Raw genomic sequence first — 20,934 nt, 5'->3', positions numbered from 1 at the left:
GAAGATGATTAGAATATAATATGCTCAGTGTATAGCTTTCCTCTTTGACCTTGACACGTATTACTGAAAATTTTCAGCTTTCCTTTTTTGAACTTAAGGTGGTACAAATGCACGTATAAGAATGTAGGCTGTGTTTCATGAAAAGGATTGTTAGCTATTGTCTTAAAACAGTGAACTCCAGAGTAGTATTTATGTGGATTTGTAGTATGTCAAAAAGTCATTCAGCAGATATTTACTTGTGTGGCAGTCACTGTTCTAGGCTCTAGATAAATAGAGTTAGCAGACAAACAAATTCCTATTTTCAGGAAGCTTACATTTTAGTGTGGGGGAGATAATAAGTAAGATAACAAGGTAATTTTGGAGAGGGGTAATTACTATAAAGAAAACAAGATAGATTGTGTGATAATGGCTGGTCATGTGGCTGTGGGATAAGGATGTAGGGGGAGTTATGCTAATTTTAGATTCATTACTCAGATTCTTTAAGAAGATCTCCTTTAAACGAGATGTAACTGTCAAGAAGGAGCCATCTAGGCAGAGTCCCTGGCCCTGTGAATGAGGGGAAAAGAACATTTCTTATAAGGCATGTAAGTTAGTATGAGAGATTGGAATGTGCACTGAATATGTTAAGTGCAGAGAAATTGAAAATAAGGGAGCAGTCATCATATGGAAGCTTTATGAGCTGGAATAATTTTTTTTTTCTTTTTGGCTGAGGAAGATTTGCCCTGAGCTAACATCTGTGCCAGTCTTCTTCTATTTTTTAGTATGTAGGCTGCCAGCACAGCATGATGACTAACAGAGCAGTCTAGGTCCTAGCCAAGGAACCCACCCTGGGCTGCTGAAGTGAAGCATGCTAAACTTAACCACTAGGGCACTGGGGCTGGCAGAACTGGAATAATTTTTTCTTTTAAAATAACAGCTTATGTTAAGATAGAATTCATATACAATAAAATTCACCCTTTTAAAGTATGCATTAGAACATTATCATCATGCCAAAAAGAAATCCCATACCCACTCTCCATTCTCCTTTGCCCTCAGCCCCTGGCAGTCACTAATCTATTTTCTGACTCTGTGGATTTGCATATGGAATAATTAAGTTTTATGCAGAAGAATTGATTTCATCAATGAAGTTTTTTTTTTTTAGATAAATGTACAGACTTATCTCAATGTCCATACTAAACTATGATATATCAGATTATTTTATATTTATTTTAATTATAATGGTCAATTTAATATTTTATTCCAGATAAAATGAAAGATGCCATCATAGCTAAATTGGCTAATCAGGCTGCAGATTATTTTGGTGATGCTTTTAAACAGTGTCAATACAAAGATACTCTCCCCAAGGTCAGTTATTGTTTTTGTAAACACTGGGTTATTTTGCATGTGGAAATATTTGGACATTTTTGTGTACAAGAAGCAAATTGACAATTATGTTCTGTAAAGAAGTTTGAAATTTTAGGAGAGGCATTTGAAGAATATTATTTGTAGGAATAGTTTTTTATTTAAGATGCATGAAAAATTCTTATATATTTATTTAGGGAATGGCTTTGCCTCTACTCTTTACTAAACCTGTCTTTTCAAGCTAAAACTTTTTCTGAAAATTTTTGAAAATCTGTCTCCAATAATTTTGTCAAATCAAGTCATTGTGTAGTTCTGAATCACTGGTGATTTGGTATAAGCATGAATACTTGAGCATGTTGATTATTCACACTTTTAATTATTGTCCTGTTTTCTTAAAGATCAGTCTTAAAGCGCAGAAACAGAAATAAAGACAAAAGGAAAAGAAAACAAACTCATCTCATACTTTGATTAGAATTAAGTTTTGCCAACAGGGATAGAAAATTGGGCGGCTGTTGGACAGCTAAGGAAAACAACTGTCTTAAACCACATGTCGCAGGAAGTATTAATAGTTTTAATGTAGACTTTTCTGAAGTGGCGTTTGGAAACACTAGTCAGTGATGCTCATTTGTAAATGACAAAGCAGATGATTTGATGAACAAGTAAATTCAGAATTTAAGATTGAAAAAGGAAACTTAGAGATTGAGTGAAATGTAGTATGTTTCAACAACTCTCAGAAATGTTCAGAGAATTAGTTTCATTCATATGATAGCATATGTTATTTGCTACATGATCTTTTGTGGGGGAATTTACAGGTTTATAAGTCATTCAGGAGTCTTTGTACATTATGAAATTGCAGACAATTTTGTGGTAAAGTAAAAAAAAAAGCATATAAGTACATCAACATTACAACATTAGTTTAGTCAGAAAACAAACAATAAGGAATTAATGTGAAGATTCCTGGAGATTTAAAATACACCAAGAGATCAATAGAGATTTGCCCAGGACTCTTGGGTATTAATAGAGTTACTGTTAAAAAGAGACTTGGGACCTCCTCTCACCCTTTTTTCATCTGAAAGACCTCGTATTCAGCTGCACAGTGTACCGTTACATCCGTTGGGCCATTAGTTCAGTCCTGTCACGGAGAGAAGAAGGTCACCTACAAAGACTTGGAAACTGCTTCTGTACTTCTGGTATTCCTTGAAAATCTCCTGTTGAAGTACCAAGTTGCTGCAGTCTTACCTTGAGAACTGGCATGGGTGCAGTTTGAGATTTAGTTGTCTTTTATTTTTGCCTTTTTACTAAGAGCTCATAAGATATTTTCATATTCTAGTTATAAAACTGGAATATCTGCAAGTAGTGATCCAGGAAGCTAGGAAATTATTCACTGGGAGACAGGAAAGCACACAAGGTAGTAATTCAGTTTTTGATTCTCTTATTTTTTTGTCTAGACAGTGATTGTCTAGTGTATTTCTTGGATTTTCTATGGCATGTACTTCCTGAAAACAGTGAGGTTGCAGGCTGCAGTTTGACGTTTTGCAAGAGCCTCTACCAATATAACTGCTTTTGTGGTTCATGTTTTTGAATCTTTTCAAATTAATTTTGACTGGAATTTTTTCAAAACAAATTAGGGCAAAATAACACTTTATCATGTTAGTCGTTGACTTAGTACGTTTGTCTGTTTACCGTGTGTTTTTGAGTATATGATACTGAAATGTTAGTGTTTGTGATACTAAATAATGTTTATATGGCTAAAAATCATCTTTATTAAAAAGTCTCTTAGGATATGAATGTAAGTGGGAACTTACTTTACTGTCTTTTGTCTTTTAAACATGATGAAACAGTCAGCTATAGAGCATTTTCATTAGTATATGTGAGTAATGGTGGTTTAGTTAACTCTGAGGGCTGGGTAAGGGCTCATAAGAAAGCTTCTAAAGCCCTGTGCTTGGTCTTCCTCTGTGAATGTCGATTCTGCTTCTCTTTCTAATACATGCTTTCCTTTCTTCTTTGTAAACAAAATGTCGACTTCATGGCTCCATGAAAGAGAATTGTAAAAACTTAAACTGGCTTCACTTAACAGTTTAAAAAAAGCCTTAATTTTAATTGGAAGAGAAAAACTGAATTAATTGAATCCAAGCCATGCAAAACCATGTGGTCTTCTCTGTTTACACCTAATGACTAACCTATCTCTAAACCATTAATGGGGTAATTCTAATTTCTGTCTCCTTTTCCTTCTCCTTCCTGCATCCTATGTTGTCTGTGGTGGTTTGTGTGGTTGGACTCTCCCCTGGTCAGTATTTTTATTTCCAGGAGGTGTTCCCCATCTTGGCTGCAAAGCACTGTATCATGCAGGCCAATGCTGAGTACCACCAGTCTATCCTGGCAAAACAGCAGAAGAAATTTGGAGAAGAGATTGCAAGGTTACAGGTGAGTCTCTGGGAAATAAATATTTAAGTAATTTGGATCTCTATTTTTTTCTTAGTGAGATTCCCAGGTTTGCTCATAAAACCTTTCCTCTTGTTGCCCCTATCAACAGACAAATTATTGTTTTTATCTTTAGGCTTTACTTACTGAGTGCTTTTTGAAGTTTCATATTTTTTGTAAAAAAATTCATGCAAAATTTGCATTCAGTTCTCTTTTAAATTTATCCATGCTTATTTTAATATAAAATATTCTAAATTAATTACCATGCTCCAGAAAGGATGTGCAATGCTTAACTTAATGAAGGCTTAGCTTTGGTCTAAATTGGGGCATATAATTTCACAGCTTGAGAAGGCCAGTGGTAATATATATAAATAGATCTTGTAAGCAGCAGAGTACCTTCTGTGCACTTGTTGTCCATACTGTCGGCGTTGAGGTGGTCAGAAACTTGTGATGACATCTGGGACAACTTCACAGCATAGGCAAGGGCTGTTTTATGAGTTATTTGTATTTTGAGTATTGATAAGCAGAGGGTAAAAAGAGGACTGTTAAGGAAATTTAAATATGGACTGGATTTTAGAAGATACTATGCAAGTATCATTTAGGAAGTTCAGATTAATTAGTCTTTTCATGAGAAAAGCAACCCAAATCTTATAAAAAATGAAATATATGCTTGTATTATATTCCGCACTGACAAAATCAGAGAAAGGCATACTTTTTTATAAAACTCAGATTATCAAATGTATCTCATTTATCCAGGGATTCACTTTGATTGCAGTAACTTAGATTCTTATATAAAAATGCTTCTGAGAAAGGAGTTTTTGTGGGAAAGACTTTTTTCAGGCTAGCATATTTAAAATATTAGGAGTTTAGTTTATTTTCTGGGAATTCTGGGACTATTAGATTCAAGTAAACCCTTTTAGTCTCTATAAATGAGTCAAAGAAGAGTTTCTTTTGAAATTTTAATCTAATTTTTAAAATCCCTTCTGGAAAAAGGCAGCTATTTCAGACTCAGCTGAGAGAGAAAGACTTTTTAAAGTTATAGACATATAAAAGTTTGTAGCTTGAGTTTTACAGCTTTAGTCGTAGGTGAAAAGTTAACACAAAACATGAACACCACTTCGTATCTCAAAGGGCTATTCCTCTTTCCGGTAGGCATGAGATATTTTTTTACTTGATTCGAGCTCAGAAATAGGCAAACTGAAAAAACAGACAAAAAAAGATTTCCAATAAATCATATTCTCCGTAGTCCTTCACTCAGTAGAGTACCCAGTGAATTTGATAGAGATCGTTTGATGGTTACACCATTAAACCAGCTTTCCAGTCATTGCTGTCAGCAGTGGGAAAAAACTTACTGGCCACGAGCAAACCAGAAACAAAAATAAAATCACAGAGTCAGGAAAATCAAAACAATAGGTCAGATAGCAGCAAAGGTAAAATTGCTGCTTAGGATTCATTTCTGGGACCAAGAAAAATTGTACCTGGCCTTATACAGCTCATGAGGTGCACTTTGTGGACAGTGCAGTTTATTTGGCTCCAGAAAGGTGGGTCCACTTGATCACCTTGGTGGAATCTCTAAAACTGCCAAAGTACAATTTTCAAAAGGACAAAAAATATAGATAAAAAAGTGTGATTCATATAGAATGTCAGAGATTTATTTAATTCATTAATGAGGGATCTAGTAAGATGGTAAAACAGATTTTATGAAAGTATCATTTGTTTTCTTTGTTGTGATAGTAGCTTGTAGGTATTAAGGAGATTGTCCTCATTAGGAGATCTATGCTGAGGTATTTAGAGAGGAGGAGTCGTCACGTCTAAACTTTACTTTCATGTGGTTCTGCAAAAAAAAAGGTATGTGTATATACGTATGTATGGGAAAGAGAGATAAAGCAGTATGGCATATTGGTAGCAGTTGTTGAGCCTAGGTAGAGAGTCTGTTGTTACTCATTGTTCTGGTCTTTCATTTTTTCTGTGGGCTTGAAAATTTCCAAGTAAAAATTGGAAAAATTAGTTATATATAAAAGTATTCACTTTAACCTGTCTCTCTACCTTTTCCCTTCTATCCTGTTCCCTTCATCCTTTTTTCTCACTGCCCCAGAGGTAATTTTCATTAGTTTCTTCTTTAATCCTTTCAAAGTTTTTTTTCTTTGAAATATAAACAGATACATACACACAAAAACAATGCACATTCTTAACTCTCCCCGTTCTTACGTAAGAGGTAAATGCTATATACAGTATTGTGCATCTTGCTTTTCTTATATAAAAACGTATCCTGAAGATCTCTCCATTTTAATACAGCAATAGAGAGACCGTCCTCATTTTTCTTTAGAGCTGCGTTGTACTTTTTTGTGTAAAGCAGTTTATTGCTGTCTCCTATTGCTGGATACTTGTGTGTTTCCAAGATTTGCTATTACAAACAATGCTGCAGTGAATAGTTATGTATGCGTGGTGTTTTGTATTTCAGCAGGTGTCTTAGCCCAGGCTTCCATAGCAAAATACCATAGACTGGGTGGTTTAAACAACAGATTTATTTTCTCATAGATCTGGAGGCTGAAAGTCAGACCAGGGTTTCAGCATGGTCAGGTTCTGGTGAGAACTCTTTTCCTGGTCTGCACACTGCTGGCCACACAGCCTGCACCCAGGCTCCTTGCTGTGTCCTTACATCGTGGGGAGAGAGAGAGCAAGCCCTCTGGTGTCTCTTCTAAGGGGACTAATCCCATCATGAGGGCCCTGTCCTCGTGACCTCATCCAAACATAATCTCCCAAAGGCCCCATCTCCAAGTACCATCACTTTGGGGGTTAGAGCATCAACAAATGAATTTTAAGGGGACACAGTTCACTCCATAGCAGCAAGTATATCTTAAATTCCTAGAAATGGGATTGCTGATATCAAAGTATGAATACATCTGTAATTTATTATGTATTATACTTGGATCTTTGATCCACTTGGAGTTTATCCTGATATGTGATGTGAAGTATGGATCTAATTTTAATTTTTCTAAATGGCTACCCAGTTGTCCCCAAATCATTTATTATAATGACTTTCTTTACCTCACTGATTTGAGAGTCTGACTTTAGCATATACTAAAGTTGTCATATATATTTGGGTCTATTTCTGAACTTTTCATTCTATTTCATTGGCCTGTTTGTTCATGCTCCAGTTCCATACCATTGTAGTCAATGACACTTTAGAATGTTTTAATGCCTGATAGATATTGTCAGCTCTCATTTTGTGAATTTTCATGATTGTTCTTGCTTTATTCTTCTATATGAATTTTATTTTATTTAAGTATTTACTGTGGAAAACTCAGACATATATATAAAAGTATGAATCATCAAGTATCTGTTACCCAGTTTTAGTGATTATCAGTATTTTGCTATTTGTGTTTCATCTGTTTCCCCTTCTCCTCTTATTTTTTTGGAGTATTTTATAGCTATCTCACATATCATTTCCTCTCCAAGTATTTTAGTATGTATCTCTAATAGATAAGGCTTAAAAAAAAATTAAAACCATAATGTCATCTCATCTAGCAAAATTAATACCAATTAATATGAATTAATAATTAATACTAGTACCCTAATATTATCCAAACCTAGTTTAGTTTTCCCTGATTTTTTTCTAAAGTATCTTTTTATAGTTGGTGTTCAAGTCAGGATCTGTACAAGGTCCTCACATTGCATTTGGTTGATACGTCTCATAAATCTTTAATTTGTAATGACCCTCCCCCTCCCTAACTGCCATGTTGAATTTTCCTCACTTTTTCTTGTTTTGTATGTTTCTTACAGTGATGTCTATTATCCCCTTTTTGTTCCTTGAATAAATATTTCAGTCTTTCTTTTCTTAAATGATTTCATGTTTTTCTTCACTTTCTTTCCTGAGTTCTGTCAGTTCCTGTTTCACATTCTTTTGCTATCAGGCTGTCAGACACTGTTGTCTAGGCCATCTGGTCCTCTCTTCATATTTTGTGTTCTTTCAGTACTGTCAATGAATAGGAGGCATAAACTGCAAAAGAAGCAAAAGTTTATTTGAGGTCTCAAGAATTGCACTTGGGGAGACACAGATTCGGGGAGAAACTCAGATGTGTTCTGAGGAAGACAGAGGAGGCAGGGGTTTATAAAGGCAAAGGACGTAGGTCCACAGAGGATTACATTGAACAGCTAGTGATTGGTTCTGGCCTGGGGTGAGCTGACTTGCCAGCACGTAGTTGGTCCCTGGGTTGTATCTAGGCAGATTGTCCGTTCTTGGAATGACGAATGCTTCCAAATGTGACCTCTGGTGTCAGGTAAAGTTCAAAAGTTCAGTTAACACTTGGTGGCTGTGGCATAAACCCCCCTTCCTGAAGGGCCTCCCAGCTCCATTTTAGAGTCCTTGACATATGTTACTCACTTTGTTAACACTGTCTACATTACTATGATTGTGTCCTTAAGTTTTTAAGTTTATTTTAGATTTTTTAGTGTGCTGTTTTCGTCTGCTATGTGGCAGTATTTCTTTGGTGAATTTTCATTATCTATTGGAAAGTTACACCGCTCGTTTTCATCCTTTTTGTAATGGTTTCTTTGTGTTGAGGCAGGTGGGATGCCTTTTCAATTACTTGTGTTTGATTGAAATTGATATTAGTGGAGGAACAGCAAGAGGTTCCTGGGTGGGGAAATGGGCCCAGGTAGCTTTCCAGGCCTCATGTGAGGGCTCCCTCCACAGCTTCACTTCTCTGGCTCTCAAGGCTTAGCCTGGTTTAGGAAGGATTCTGCTTTTGTACCTGTGTTTCCCTGAATTCCTCACAGCCTTTGCTTTTCAAGTGATGTGTCTTTTAGAGTTTGTGTTCTGTTGATGTTTTCTGGGTACTCACCCCCCTTCAGTTTCTCCTCCCTTTTCAGTTCTCTTTTCTATTTCCTCAGCATTCCTGCCCTTGTAATTAATCTGCCTCTTGTTCTCAGCAGCTTCCTCTTGGGATGAGGCCTCTCAGCACTCCGTTTTCCTGTGACCCATTGGTGGCTCGACCTCATCCATTTGGCTTGGCTTTACCATCAGCAGGCAGTTGTTACCTCACTCCATTTCATTGTTTTCGGATTTGCTTAAAGCATTTTCACTCAGGATGGGGCCCTTAGCAGTCCCCTTTATTCCTGGTGTATTCAGCATATCTGAGGGTTCTAGTCCCAGTTTTGCCATTTGGGGGAGTGTTTGACCATATTTACAAATCAAATTTGATTTACAAATTTAAAAAGTGATTTAATTTTGTGCATTTTCCCATCTCCTAGTTTACACTGAAGATGTACCTTTTGTTTGTTTTGGTTATCATTGTTTCTCTCTATTGTATTGATTTTGCATATATATCTTTAAAATTTATTCCTGGGTATTTTTTCTTCTGTTGCTAGTAACAATGGATTTATTTCTTTTGTTCTCTCTTCAAATCATTGGTGGTTCATGTGTATTTACTTTACTGATTTTGTATCTAAGCTACCTCTCTCATTATTTAGAATAGTTTAGTTGATTCCCTTAGATTTTCTTGGTATACAAACACATCACCTATAAATAATTTTTTCCTTTTCTTTTCTAAATTTTATACCTCTAATTTCATTCTTTTGTCTAGTTGTTTTGACATGTTCTATGGTCATGATGATACTGGAAATCTTTATTTTATTTTGACTCTAGGAATGTTTCTTAGATTTTTCTGCTGCATATGCTATCAGCTTTGGGGATTAAGATTTTATCATGTTAAGGAACTGGATATCTGTTTTATTGAGATTTTAAAAAAAATCAGGCATAGATATTGAATTTTATCAATGTTTTCTCAATATCAATGGAGATAATTTGATTTTTTTAAACTTAAATCTATTATTTGGAGAATTACATAAGTAGGTTTTCTAATATTAAGCCATTCTTGTGTTCCTGTAATTTTCATGTTTTAGACTTGCTTTATCTCCTTATGTGGTCACTTTATATAGATGTTCTCTGTATGCCGGAGAATATTAGGCATTCTCTAATTGTGGAGTCTAGGGTTCTCCATGTCTGGTAAATCAAACTCATTGTGTTTTCAAATCTTCTTTAATCTTACAGTTTTTTGGTTTACTTGGTCAAGTCATTGCTGAGACACGAGTGTTAAAATCTTCCACACTCATCATGGGTGGATTTATCAATTTCTCATGTAATTGTTTATATAGATAGAAACTATTAAGTGCAAAATTTAAGTTTTATATCTTTCTGGCAAATGTTAAACATTATGTACTGAACTTATTCCTAATAATGCTTTTGACTTTATTGTCTTGTTTATCTGATGTTAATATACCTAATACCACCTAAGTAATGTAATTTGAGCCCTAAATTTATGTGAGGCATATGCTCATGTTATGAATTATAAGGGCAAACCTTTTTTTAAACAAAATTCTTACTGATGCTGAGATAACATGCTTCTTTGTTGACTTCCTATGTTGCTGGGTAATTTTTTTCTGATCTACCCTTTCACTGTGGGTATAGCCCTTTGAAGTTCCTGCCTTCATGTGAGGGGGCAAAGGGGAGGTTTCTCAGTTCTCTGTCTTATATAATTTCAAGAATCTGTCTCAGGTCTTCTTGAAGGATTTTAATACTGTTTTAATTGCTGGTTGTTTGGTTACGGAAATACCTGACAGCTAGCCTTCCTTAGTGTCAGTTTATACTTATTGGCCCATGGATTTCTTTTACTTTCTTGGTAATTTACCCATGTGTTTAAAGAGATGTCTTCTGTGTCTTATTTTTCATTTTCGATATTTTGTGATGGGAGAATTTCTAGGTTAGTCTGTTGACCACTTCGCTGGAAATATGAAATTTTTAAAAAAACAATGCTTGGATGCTTGGTTGAAAAAAAGAAAGAAAACTTTTTTTTTCTTTTTACTTTTTTAGCATGCAGCAGAATTGATTAAAACAGTGGCATCTCGCTATGATGAATATGTCAATGTGAAGGAATTTTCTGACAAAATCAGTCGTGCCCTTACTGCAGCAAAGAAAGACAATGACTTCATTTATCATGATCGAGTTCCAGACCTTAAAGATCTAGACCCTATTGGCAAAGCCACACTTGTGAAATCTACCCCAGTCAATGTACCAATCAGCCAGAAATTCACTGGTACGTCAAGTATTCAGATGTGCTTTAATCTTACTCATCTTTTCTCCAGTTTAATCTATTTTTTGTAGCTAAAACCACACAATTGCTATTGTATGCTTTGAATATGATTTGCATTCATGTTGTTCAAAATGAATATGAGAATAAAAATTGTGTTGTATCTTTAGTGAAATTTTAAGATGGAAAGTAAATAGTAAGGCTATGTAAAGTATACAACAGTTCATACAACACAGTATGAAACTGTGTTTTTGAGTAATGATAAAGACTTTAAACAAGCACTTGTCATTTTGTTAGATGTTTGTCACATTATTTAAGATTCTACCGTTAAAAATAAGCAGACATAGGGGCTGGCCTGGTGCTATAGCGGTTAAGGTCGTGCATTCTGCTTTGGTGGCCCGGGGGTTGCTGGTTCGGATCCTAGGGGTGGACCTATGCACTGCTCATCAAGCCATACTGTGGCAGGCATCCCACATATAAAGTGGAGGAAGAGATGGGCACAGATGTTAGTTCAGGGCCAGTCTTCGTCAGCAAAAAGGGGAGGATTGGCAGCAGATGTTAGCGCAGGGCTAATCTTCCTCAAAAAAAAAAGAAAGGAGATGTAAATATGACTTTAAACATATAAACTTCTGGAGTCGTGGTTGTATCAAATAAATAAATGTTATAATATCTGTGGATATTGTAGATATATGCAATGTGTGGTAGCCTCTAGCTGAGATCCCAGGGATAATATTCTAAGTTGTTGAGAAAGGGTGATAATTTTACTTATTTCTGTTTATCAAACACAAAGTGTTTAGCGTGTGCTGGTGGGCTCTTTTAAGCACTTTACAAATATTAGCTCACTTACTTCTCACAACAACCCTATGAGATAGGTACTATTAGTGTCCACATTTGACTGATAAGGATACTGATGCACAGAGAGGTTAAATAATTTGCTTAAGGTTGCAGAGGTGGGAAGTGGTGGAGCTGAAAATTGAACCATGGCACTGTTGCTCACTCAGTCAATTTAAACAACAAATGAACAGCATTTTCTTATGTATAAATCTTCACCAAAGATCCGGTAAACTCAGTGACAAATACATCCTAAAAGTTAAGAAAATTAAATTCAAAGAAAGAGCCTCACTGTCATTGTTCAGGAATATAGTAATCTGAAAATTCTCTTCATCAATGTACTTTCAATAGTGATTTAGTGTTTTTTAAATTTATTTTTATTTGTTTTGTTTATTTTTATTTTATTTTATTTTTTGTGAGGGAGATTGACCCTGAGCTAACATCTGTTACCAATCTTCCTCTTTTTGCTTGAGGAAGATTGTCACTGAGCTAACATCTATGTCAGTCTTCCTCTGTTTTTTTTTTTTTTTTTTAAGATTTTTTTTTATTTTTTCCTTTTTCTCCCCAAAGCCCCCCGGTGCATAGTTGTGTATTCTTTGTTGTGGGTTCCTCTAGTTGTGGCATGTGGGACGCCACCTCAGCGTGGTCTGACGAGCAGTGCCATGTCTGCGCCCAGGATTCGAACTGACGAAACACTGGGCTGCCTGCAGCGGAGCGCGTGAACTTAACCACTCGGCCACGGGGCCAGCCCCAATCTTCCTCTGTTTTATGTGGAATGCACCACAGTGTGGCTTGACGAGCAATGCAAGGTCTGCGCCTGGGATCCAAATCTGTGAACCACACGCCTGTGCTGTGAAGCTGAAGTGGAGCATGTGAACTTAACCACTATGCTGCTGGACTGACTCCCAAGAGTGTTTTAGTTTTGATCTTTAATTTAAATCTTTGTAGACTTTTTATGTGAATATTGGAAAAGAAATCTGAACAGTCATTTTACAGTTGGAATTTTCGTCTTAAAATTTTGTTGAAATTTTCATTCCTAATTTTAGATCTGTTTGAGAAGATGGTTCCTGTGTCAGTGCAGCAGGCTTTGGCTGCCTATAATCAGAGGAAAGCTGATTTAGTTAACAGATCAATTGCTCAAATGAGAGAAGCCACCACTTTGGCAAATGGGTAGGTAGAGCGTAACTTACCTAAATTCATTTCTAAAGTTCTAGTGTTTTCTGCTTGGTTGTTCTTTAACTAAATAGTTTATGAACATTTTAGTTTTCTGAGCTTGGAGCTGAATGTCAAGGATATGTGAAATAGCAAATATATAGAGAGACACGTGCACACACACATTTCTTGGGGACACTATATTTATTAAGCCCTAGGAAATACATTATAGTTGGAAGAAATTCAATTACTGAAACAAAATGAAAATATTTGACCACTAATTTGTATTTCAGGGGATATTTATTTGAGGGAAATGATAAGTAGAAATGGACTTTTTAAGTTAAGATACATGGTACATTAAGTATTTTTTTTTCTTTTTTTAAAGATTGGCACCTGAGCTAACAACTTGCCAATCCTTTTTTTTTTTTTTTTTCTGCTTTATCTCCCCAATTCCCCCCGGTACATAGTTGTATATCTTAGTTGCAGGTCCTTCTAGTTGTGGCATGTGAGACGCCGCCTCGTCGTGGCCTGATGAGCAGTGCCATGTCCGCGCCCAGGATCCGAACCGGTGAAACCCTGGGCCGCTGCAGCGAAACGTGCGAACTTAACCACTTGGTCATGGGGCCGGCCCCGCATTTAGTATTTTGACCAATTTTTGTTTATGATAGATTGAAGACTAAGAAAATAGTTCATTGGTTTTTAAAATATCTTAAATATAATTTTCACACAATAAAATACACCTATTTTAAGTGTATAGTTCGATTCTTTTTGATAAAAGTGTATACCCGTGTAACCACCACCACCAGGATCAAGATAGAGAACATTTCTGTCATTCTAAAAAATTCCCTCATGCCTCTTTCACTTCAGTCCCTCCTCTCTTAGCCCCTAGCCACTACTGAATCTACTCCCTGTCACTAGAGGTTAGCTTTACTTTTTATACAGTTTAGTATAAATGTAATCGTTATAGCATGTACAATATGTACATTATAGTATATAGGACGTTACAATATTGCTCCAGTGTATACAGTACTTACAGCTTGTATAGCATGTACAGTGTATAGTCAACATGTTGGGCTTCTTTCAAGTAACGTAATGTTTTCGAGATTCATCTATGTTGTGTGTATCAGTTTGATCCTTTTTCTTAATGAGCAGTGTTCCACATTATGGTCAAATAGCAGTTTGTTAGTTCTTTCACTTGTTGATGGAAATTTCAGTTGCTATGAACATTGATGTACAATTATTGGTGTGGACATGTTTTGTTTCTCTTGGGTAAATACCTAGGATTAGAATTGCAGAGTTGTATGGTTAGTGCATGTTGAACTTCGTACGAGATGGCCAGATTGTTTTCCAAAGTGGTTGTTCTAGTTTGTATTCCCTCCTGCAGTGTTTGAGAAATGCAGTTGCTCTGCATCTTCATCAGCAGTTAACATTGTCAGTCTTTTTACTATTAACCATTTTAGTGTCTGTGTAGCAGCATCTCATTGTGGTTTAATTTGCATTCCCCTAACTACTAATGATGTTGAGCAACTCTTCATGTACTTATTAGTCGTATATACATCTGTTGTGAAATATCTGTTTAAATCTTTTGCTCATTTTTTAAAATTGAGTTTTTCTTCTTATTAATCTTTAGAGTTCTTTGCATAGTTTAGAGACATGTCCTTTGTCAAATGTATGTAATTGAGAATATTTTTTCCCTAGTTTGGTTTGGTTTTTCATGTTTTTAATTTTGATGAATGCATGGATTTTGACCTCATTTTGCATCCTCTAGCAAGAAAGCAACATAAGTTTACTCTAACAGCCCTTCCTTTATGTAAATGAAATAGTAGAATAATTCTTACTGTGCCACAAAACTGAGAACAGATGAAGATTCTGTAATTAATACCTAGATCAACTATGTTCTCTTGACATTTTGCCTAGATGGTAGGAAATAATAACTGTTTTGTGTATTATTTCTGACCTGTGAGTGACATTATAACAATGAGGGCTGTGATAAAAAATTGGATTTAAGATAATAGTTTTGACTTTTATTTACTTAGACTGAAAGAAATTAAGTTTGAGCCGTGAGCCAATGGTATCTAGTATATTTTAATGTGTATTTCTTGCTTTTTTGGCTTTTAATTCTGTACTGTGAACTTAATTCTTTAATGATTTTGTTTTAATTCTATCAATCACTAATTTTCTTTTTCCCTTTATCTTTGCTTTATTTTTCCATTGATAGGGCTTATCCACTTTTTTGGGGTGCTAACTCCATTGCCACTGATTCAGATATAGGAGATTAATGTTTTAAAGGTGGTTTAGACCTCCAGATGACATAGTGTGTTATTTTTTCAGGGTGTTAGCTTCCCTTAATCTTCCAGCAGCAATTGAAGATGTATCTGGAGACACCGTACCTCAGTCTATATTGACTAAGTCCACATCTGTGATTGAACAGGGAGGTATCCAGACTGTTGACCAGTTGATCAAAGAGCTACCTGAACTACTGCAAAGAAATAGAGAAATCCTGGATGAGGTATGTTTTAAGTGGTTTGCTTACTCCTACTGGGTTTCACAGGGTGGTCATCTTGGTGAATTACTATGGCCTAGAGCCTGCCCTTCAGCCTTGCGAGGAATTCCAGTTGAGTGAGAATGGGTTCATACAAGTTTTAAGGGTGTATAAATGCACATAATTGAAATTTGTATGACTATTGTGTAAAATGAGTACATTGTGAGAAATATCTGTCAACAGACTGTTCACAGTCTTTATAGTGATGTCTGTGAAAGGTTCGGTTTCTTGGTGAACATAGAATAAGACTAAGGAAGTTAGGCCTTCAAATATTTTATAAGCCCACTGCATCCATCTTCCAGTGGAGAGGGCGTTTTGTCAACAGGAGTGGGAATACTAAAGTTTTTTAATATTTTTTACTTGGCTAAAGCCAACTGTTTGCCACTGTTATTCTCCTTTTACTGTACCTTCACCTCTTTCCTCTAATTGATACATTTCTTTCTTTAGCTATAAATGTATTCAAACTGATTATATTGGCTTTTGCCAGTTTAGAAGTCACGTTGTTTTAGGTGAACTTCTGTTATCAATGCTTTAGTCCATGATGCTTTGATTTTTCAGTTAACTTTCAGAGGCTGTTGTGTTTCCTTCATTTCCAAGCACTTTGGGGCCGGGTTAGAGAACTCAAATAGTTATGACAGTGTGAACCTTGGGGATGAGAATACTTACCTCCCAGGGTTATTTAAAGGATTTACTAAAGTAAAAGAGTGGAATGCCTAGCTTATGGGACACCCAGTATGTGCTTAATAAATTATAGCTATTATTACTATTATATTACTATGATGGTGATAACATTGCAAGTATAATAACTGATATGATGATGATGGTAGTGCTCGTAGTTATTCGCCTTTCATTGCAAATCAGCTATTGAGAAAGATTAGGAAATTTAAATGGAAATTTACTGCACTATTGGCCTGAGAAATCTGATTCATGAGGGGTTCTACGTTAACATACAATCAACGTTACCACCTTTACCTATGTAGACGTAGTCAGTAATCAAAAACTAAGCAAACAGAATTGGGGTTACATAGTTCAGTACCAAAGCCTTGCTATGCTGAGCTTAATAGAAATGCAGACTCTCACACCCCACTCTAGATCCACTGAATTAGGGTCTGCATTTAATAAGATCCCAGGGTGATTTGTGTGTACGTTAAAATTTGACAAACACTCTTCTTAAGGTCATAGACTTTATGCATGAGAATACTTTAAAATTGTTGTTTAAAATGTGTTGATTTGTGGCTCAAACAAGTTTGTTATCTGGTGGTACAACTGAAAGGATGTTAGAATAGTGGATAGACAGACGGAGACAAATGTGGAGAATGCTGTTCAAGACTGTACATAAGTGAAAGCAGCAAGAAGTAATTGTCTGATAGTGAGGGAGAGGACAAACATTGAACAATGCAGGAGGCATAACAAGTCAAATGGAAAGCAGTCTGGGGCACTTAGTAGGTAGAAGTTCTAAATCATTATTTAATATTTTATAGTTTACACATAATTCAGTGGTTAAGGTTTCAGGATGTGGAATTATATTTGGACTTGATTCCCAGTTCTTAGTCCTAGCTGTGACCCTGGGCAAATTACTAAACATCTTCGTGTCTCAGTTTACTCATCCAAGAGATGAGATAATAGTATTGAGCACTTAAGATAGTTGTGAAGTGGGATTGTGCATGTGCCTACTAGTTAATAGTTATTTAAATATTAATATTACTATAGTCCCTTAATTTTAAAGTGTCGTTGATTGGAAGATGCATATTTGATTTTGAAACAAATTTTATGGAAAAAGAACATTGCCTATGAAATAACTTTATCAATTATGAGGAACATCTTCATTAGAAATATTATGTGAAAAAAACTCATAATTAAGGAAAAAGTGGCATTATTAGTGTGTATGATATGTGTGTTGCCTGCCTGTCTTACCAGGAGGTACATCTACTTGTCTTATTTGATGTTGCTAACAGCTTTGGGATTTAGAGTCACTGTTCCGTCACTTGTACTTGGAGAGTCTCATTTTAAGTAAGTTGTGAAGTAAAAAGGTTGTGAAGCTGATACTCTTTTTGAGTGTTCATCTCTCTGCTAGCTTTTAGAAATTTAGTTTTAGTATTGATTTTCAGAAATTTTGAAGTGTCCACTAATTTATTTAGTAAATAATAACTTTATCTTGCTTGGGACCTCATGGGGCCTTTTAATCTTAGATCTCTGTCTGTGGATTCTGTTTCTTCAGTTATTCCTTTTCCTCTGTTCTCTCCATTCTCTCTAATGAGTTCCTGATGGATGGATGCTGGTGCTTCTGGATCAGTTCTTCATATCTCTTAGCATTTCTTTTACTTTTTCTCCTCGTGCTCTTGCTCTTTCTGGGAGACTGTCTCAGGCCAGCCTTCCAGCTCATTAGTTGGCTCTTTAGGCATCCTTTTGTGTTCTTCAGCCATTCTGTGGAGTTGTTTTTTTAAAAATTTCATTGATATTTTTCATTTCCAAGATATCTAATTGGTTCTTTTAAACAATCACCTATATTCATCTCACAACTACATGTTTTTTTTTGAGGTAAAATTCACACAACATGAAGTTCACCATTTTAACCTCTTTAAAGTGTACAATTCACTGGCTTTTAGTATATTCACAGTGTTCTGTGAGCATCAGCACTATCTAATTTCAGATCGTTTTCATCACCCCCAAAAGAAACCCATTGGCAGTCATTTCTCATTCTCCCTCTCCTCCTGCTTTTGGCAACCACTAATCTGAATTTCCATGGATTTGCATATTCTGGACATTTCATATAAATGGAATCATAAGCGATATGTGGCCCTTTGAATTTGCCTTCTTTCACTTAGTCTAATGTTTTCAAAGTTCATCAAGTTCATGTCAGTACTTCATTTCTTTTTATGGCTGAATAATATTCCATTGTATGGTTATACCACATTTTGTTCATCTGTTCATCAGTGATATTTGGGATGTTTTCACTTTTTGGTTATTTCGAATAAGCTGCTATTTGTGAACAACTGTTTTTGAGCACCTGTTTTCAGTTTTCTTGGGTATATACATAGGAGTGAAGTTGCTGGGTCATACAGTAATTCCATTTAACTTTTTGAGGAATTGCCAAACTGTTTCCCAGAGCAGCCACAAAATTTTTACATTGTTACCAGCAGTGTATGAAGGTTCCAGTTTTTCCACACCCTTGCCAATCCTTATAATTTTTTTTTGAAAAAAATTTATAGCCATCCTTGTGAGTATGAAGTAATATCTCATTGTGATTTTGATTTGACCTTATATATAGAAAATCCTAAAGTTAGAAGTTTGGTAGGGATTGTACTGAATGTTTAGATCAATTTGGGGAGTATTACCGATCTTAACGGTATTAAGTCTTTGATCCATGAACATGGATGTCTTTCCATTTATTTGCCTTTAATTTCCTTCAACAATGTTTTATAGTTTTCATTGTATGTCTTATACCTCCTTGGTTAAATTTATTCCCATGTATTTTATTCTTTTTGATACAATTGTAATAAATGGAATTGTCTTAATTTTCTTTTTGGATTATTCATTGCTAAAGTATAGAAAGACAGTTGCTTTTGTATTCTGCAACTTTATTGAATTCGTTTATTATCTCTAATAGTTATTTTGTGAATTCCTTAGGATTTAAGGTCATCTCATCTGCAAGTAGAGATAGTTTTAACTTCTTCCTTTCCAGTTTTGGATTCCCTTTATTTCTTTTTCTTGCTTGCTTGCCCTGGCTGGTACATTGTTGAATAGAAATGGTGAGAATAGACATCCTTCTCTTGTTTGTAATCTTAGAGGGAAAGCGTCCAGTATTTCACTATTAAGTATGCTGTTAGCTGTGCGGTTTTCATAGATGGTCTTTATCAGGTTGAGGAAATTCCTTTCTATTGTTAGTTTATTGAGTGTTTTTTTTTATCATAAAAGGGTGTTTTATTTTGTCAAATGTTTTCTCTGCATCTTGAGATGATCATATTGTTTTTTTCCTTCGTTCTACTAATATACAATATTACATTGATTTTTTTTTTTTTTTTTGGTGAGGAAGATTGGCCCTGAGCTAACATCTGTTGCCAATCTTCCTCTTTTTGCTTGAGGAAGATTGTCTGTGAGCTAACATCTGTGCCAGTCTTTCTCTGTTTTGTATATGGGATGCCACCATAGCGTTGCTTGATGAGAGGTGTGTAGGTCTGCACCCGGGATCTGAACCTGTGAACCCCAGGCCGGCAAAGTGGAGCGTGCGAACTTAACCACGGTGCCACCTTTTTTTGATGTGAACCATCCTTGCAATCCTAGGATAACCCCTTGGTCATGGTATATAATCCTTTTAATGTGTGCTGGATTTGGTTTGGTAGTATTTTGTTGGGTATTTTGCATCTATATTCATAAAGGATATTGGTCTGTAGTTTTCTTGGAATGTCTTTGATTTTCAACTTGTGTGTCCTTCTGCTTTTGTCTTTTGTAAATAGCACGTAGCAAGATTTTTCTTTTTAATTTAGTTTGACAGTCTTCATCTCTATCTGTGGAGGGTTAAATCCATTTATATTAACTGTGATTATTCATGTATTTGGAATCATGTTCTATATTTGGTGTTTCCTACTTGTCTCACACTTGTATTTCCGTATTTTTCGTTTTTTTGTCCCTTTTACTCCCACCCCTACTTTTTCCTGGTTCTATTGAGTTGTTCCCTCCATTTTTTTAAAACACCAGCATAAAAGTAATACACTCTTTTTTTTCTTCTTTATAATGTGTCTGGGTATGGATTTCCTTTCATTTAAATTGCTTGACATTTCATTGGATCCAGTAAATTTGAGGAATTGTATCTTTCATCCATCCCGGAAAATTCTTAGTTTTTACTTTGAATATTGCTTTTCCTCTATTCTCATTATTGTCTCTTTCTGGATCTCTGATTATATTTATGTTGAATCTTCTCACTTTATTTTCCATGTCTCTTATCCGCTCTTATTTTCTGTTGCTCTGTGCTTCATTGTGCATAATCTTTTAATCAGAAGTTCATGTTAGGATTTCATGTCACACAGGTCATGTGATTTCCATCCTCAGTTCAGGCTTTTGATTAGGAATCTTAGGTGATACTTCTTATCTTTTCTAGTTAGAGCAACATCCAGTCAGGTAAGTTTCCTTTTGTTGGACAATTTTCCTTTTTAAAAATTCATCCACTCAATGTCACCCATTTGGAAGTGTCCCAGTTTGAGGAAAGATAGTGCCTTTGATCTGACCTCTTACTCTTCTAAGCCCCACTGATGTTTCTTGTCTCCTGCTCGTGTTTTCTTAAATTCTCCCTCTAAGCCAGTGGAAACTATGTAGTTGGTGAACTACTGACAGTGGGCCAATTGTGGTTTGTAGGCTGTTTTTGTATGGTTCACTAGTTAAGGCTGATTTTTACCATTTTTAGAGGATTGTAAAAAAAGTAAAGAAGAATATGTGACAGAGACTGTGTCCAGCAAAGCCTAAAATACTGACTCCAGTGTTGGACAGAGAAGTTGACAGACATCTGCTCTGAGCTGTCGGGTTAGCAGATACCATTGGCTCTAGAACCTGTTTCCACTCGTGGAT

General features: G+C 35.6%; 1 protein-coding gene across 2 annotated transcripts in view; it reads left to right on the top strand.

The window, feature by feature from the left end:
• The window catches only part of PDCD6IP (programmed cell death 6 interacting protein), a 70,324-nt gene that overhangs the window by 23,241 nt on the left and 26,149 nt on the right, over positions 1 to 20,934 (top strand). Inside the window, exons 6-10 of one of the 2 annotated variants that reach the window (XM_008539242.2) lie at positions 1,244 to 1,344; positions 3,649 to 3,765; positions 10,634 to 10,856; positions 12,728 to 12,851; positions 15,165 to 15,342. In XM_008539242.2, the coding sequence (XP_008537464.1) occupies positions 1,244 to 1,344; positions 3,649 to 3,765; positions 10,634 to 10,856; positions 12,728 to 12,851; positions 15,165 to 15,342 (743 nt within the window). Of the gene's footprint in view, positions 1 to 1,243; positions 1,345 to 3,633; positions 3,766 to 10,633; positions 10,857 to 12,727; positions 12,852 to 15,164; positions 15,343 to 20,934 lie in introns of both variants that reach the window. The other variant, XM_008539241.2, reaches the window with a different exon arrangement.

This window comes from Equus przewalskii, chromosome 15 (assembly GCF_037783145.1).
Source record: "Equus przewalskii isolate Varuska chromosome 15, EquPr2, whole genome shotgun sequence".
NCBI classification, from domain to species: domain Eukaryota; kingdom Metazoa; phylum Chordata; class Mammalia; order Perissodactyla; family Equidae; genus Equus; species Equus przewalskii.
Note: the sequence above shows the minus strand (reverse complement) of the source record. Positions and strands in the feature narration are given on the sequence as shown.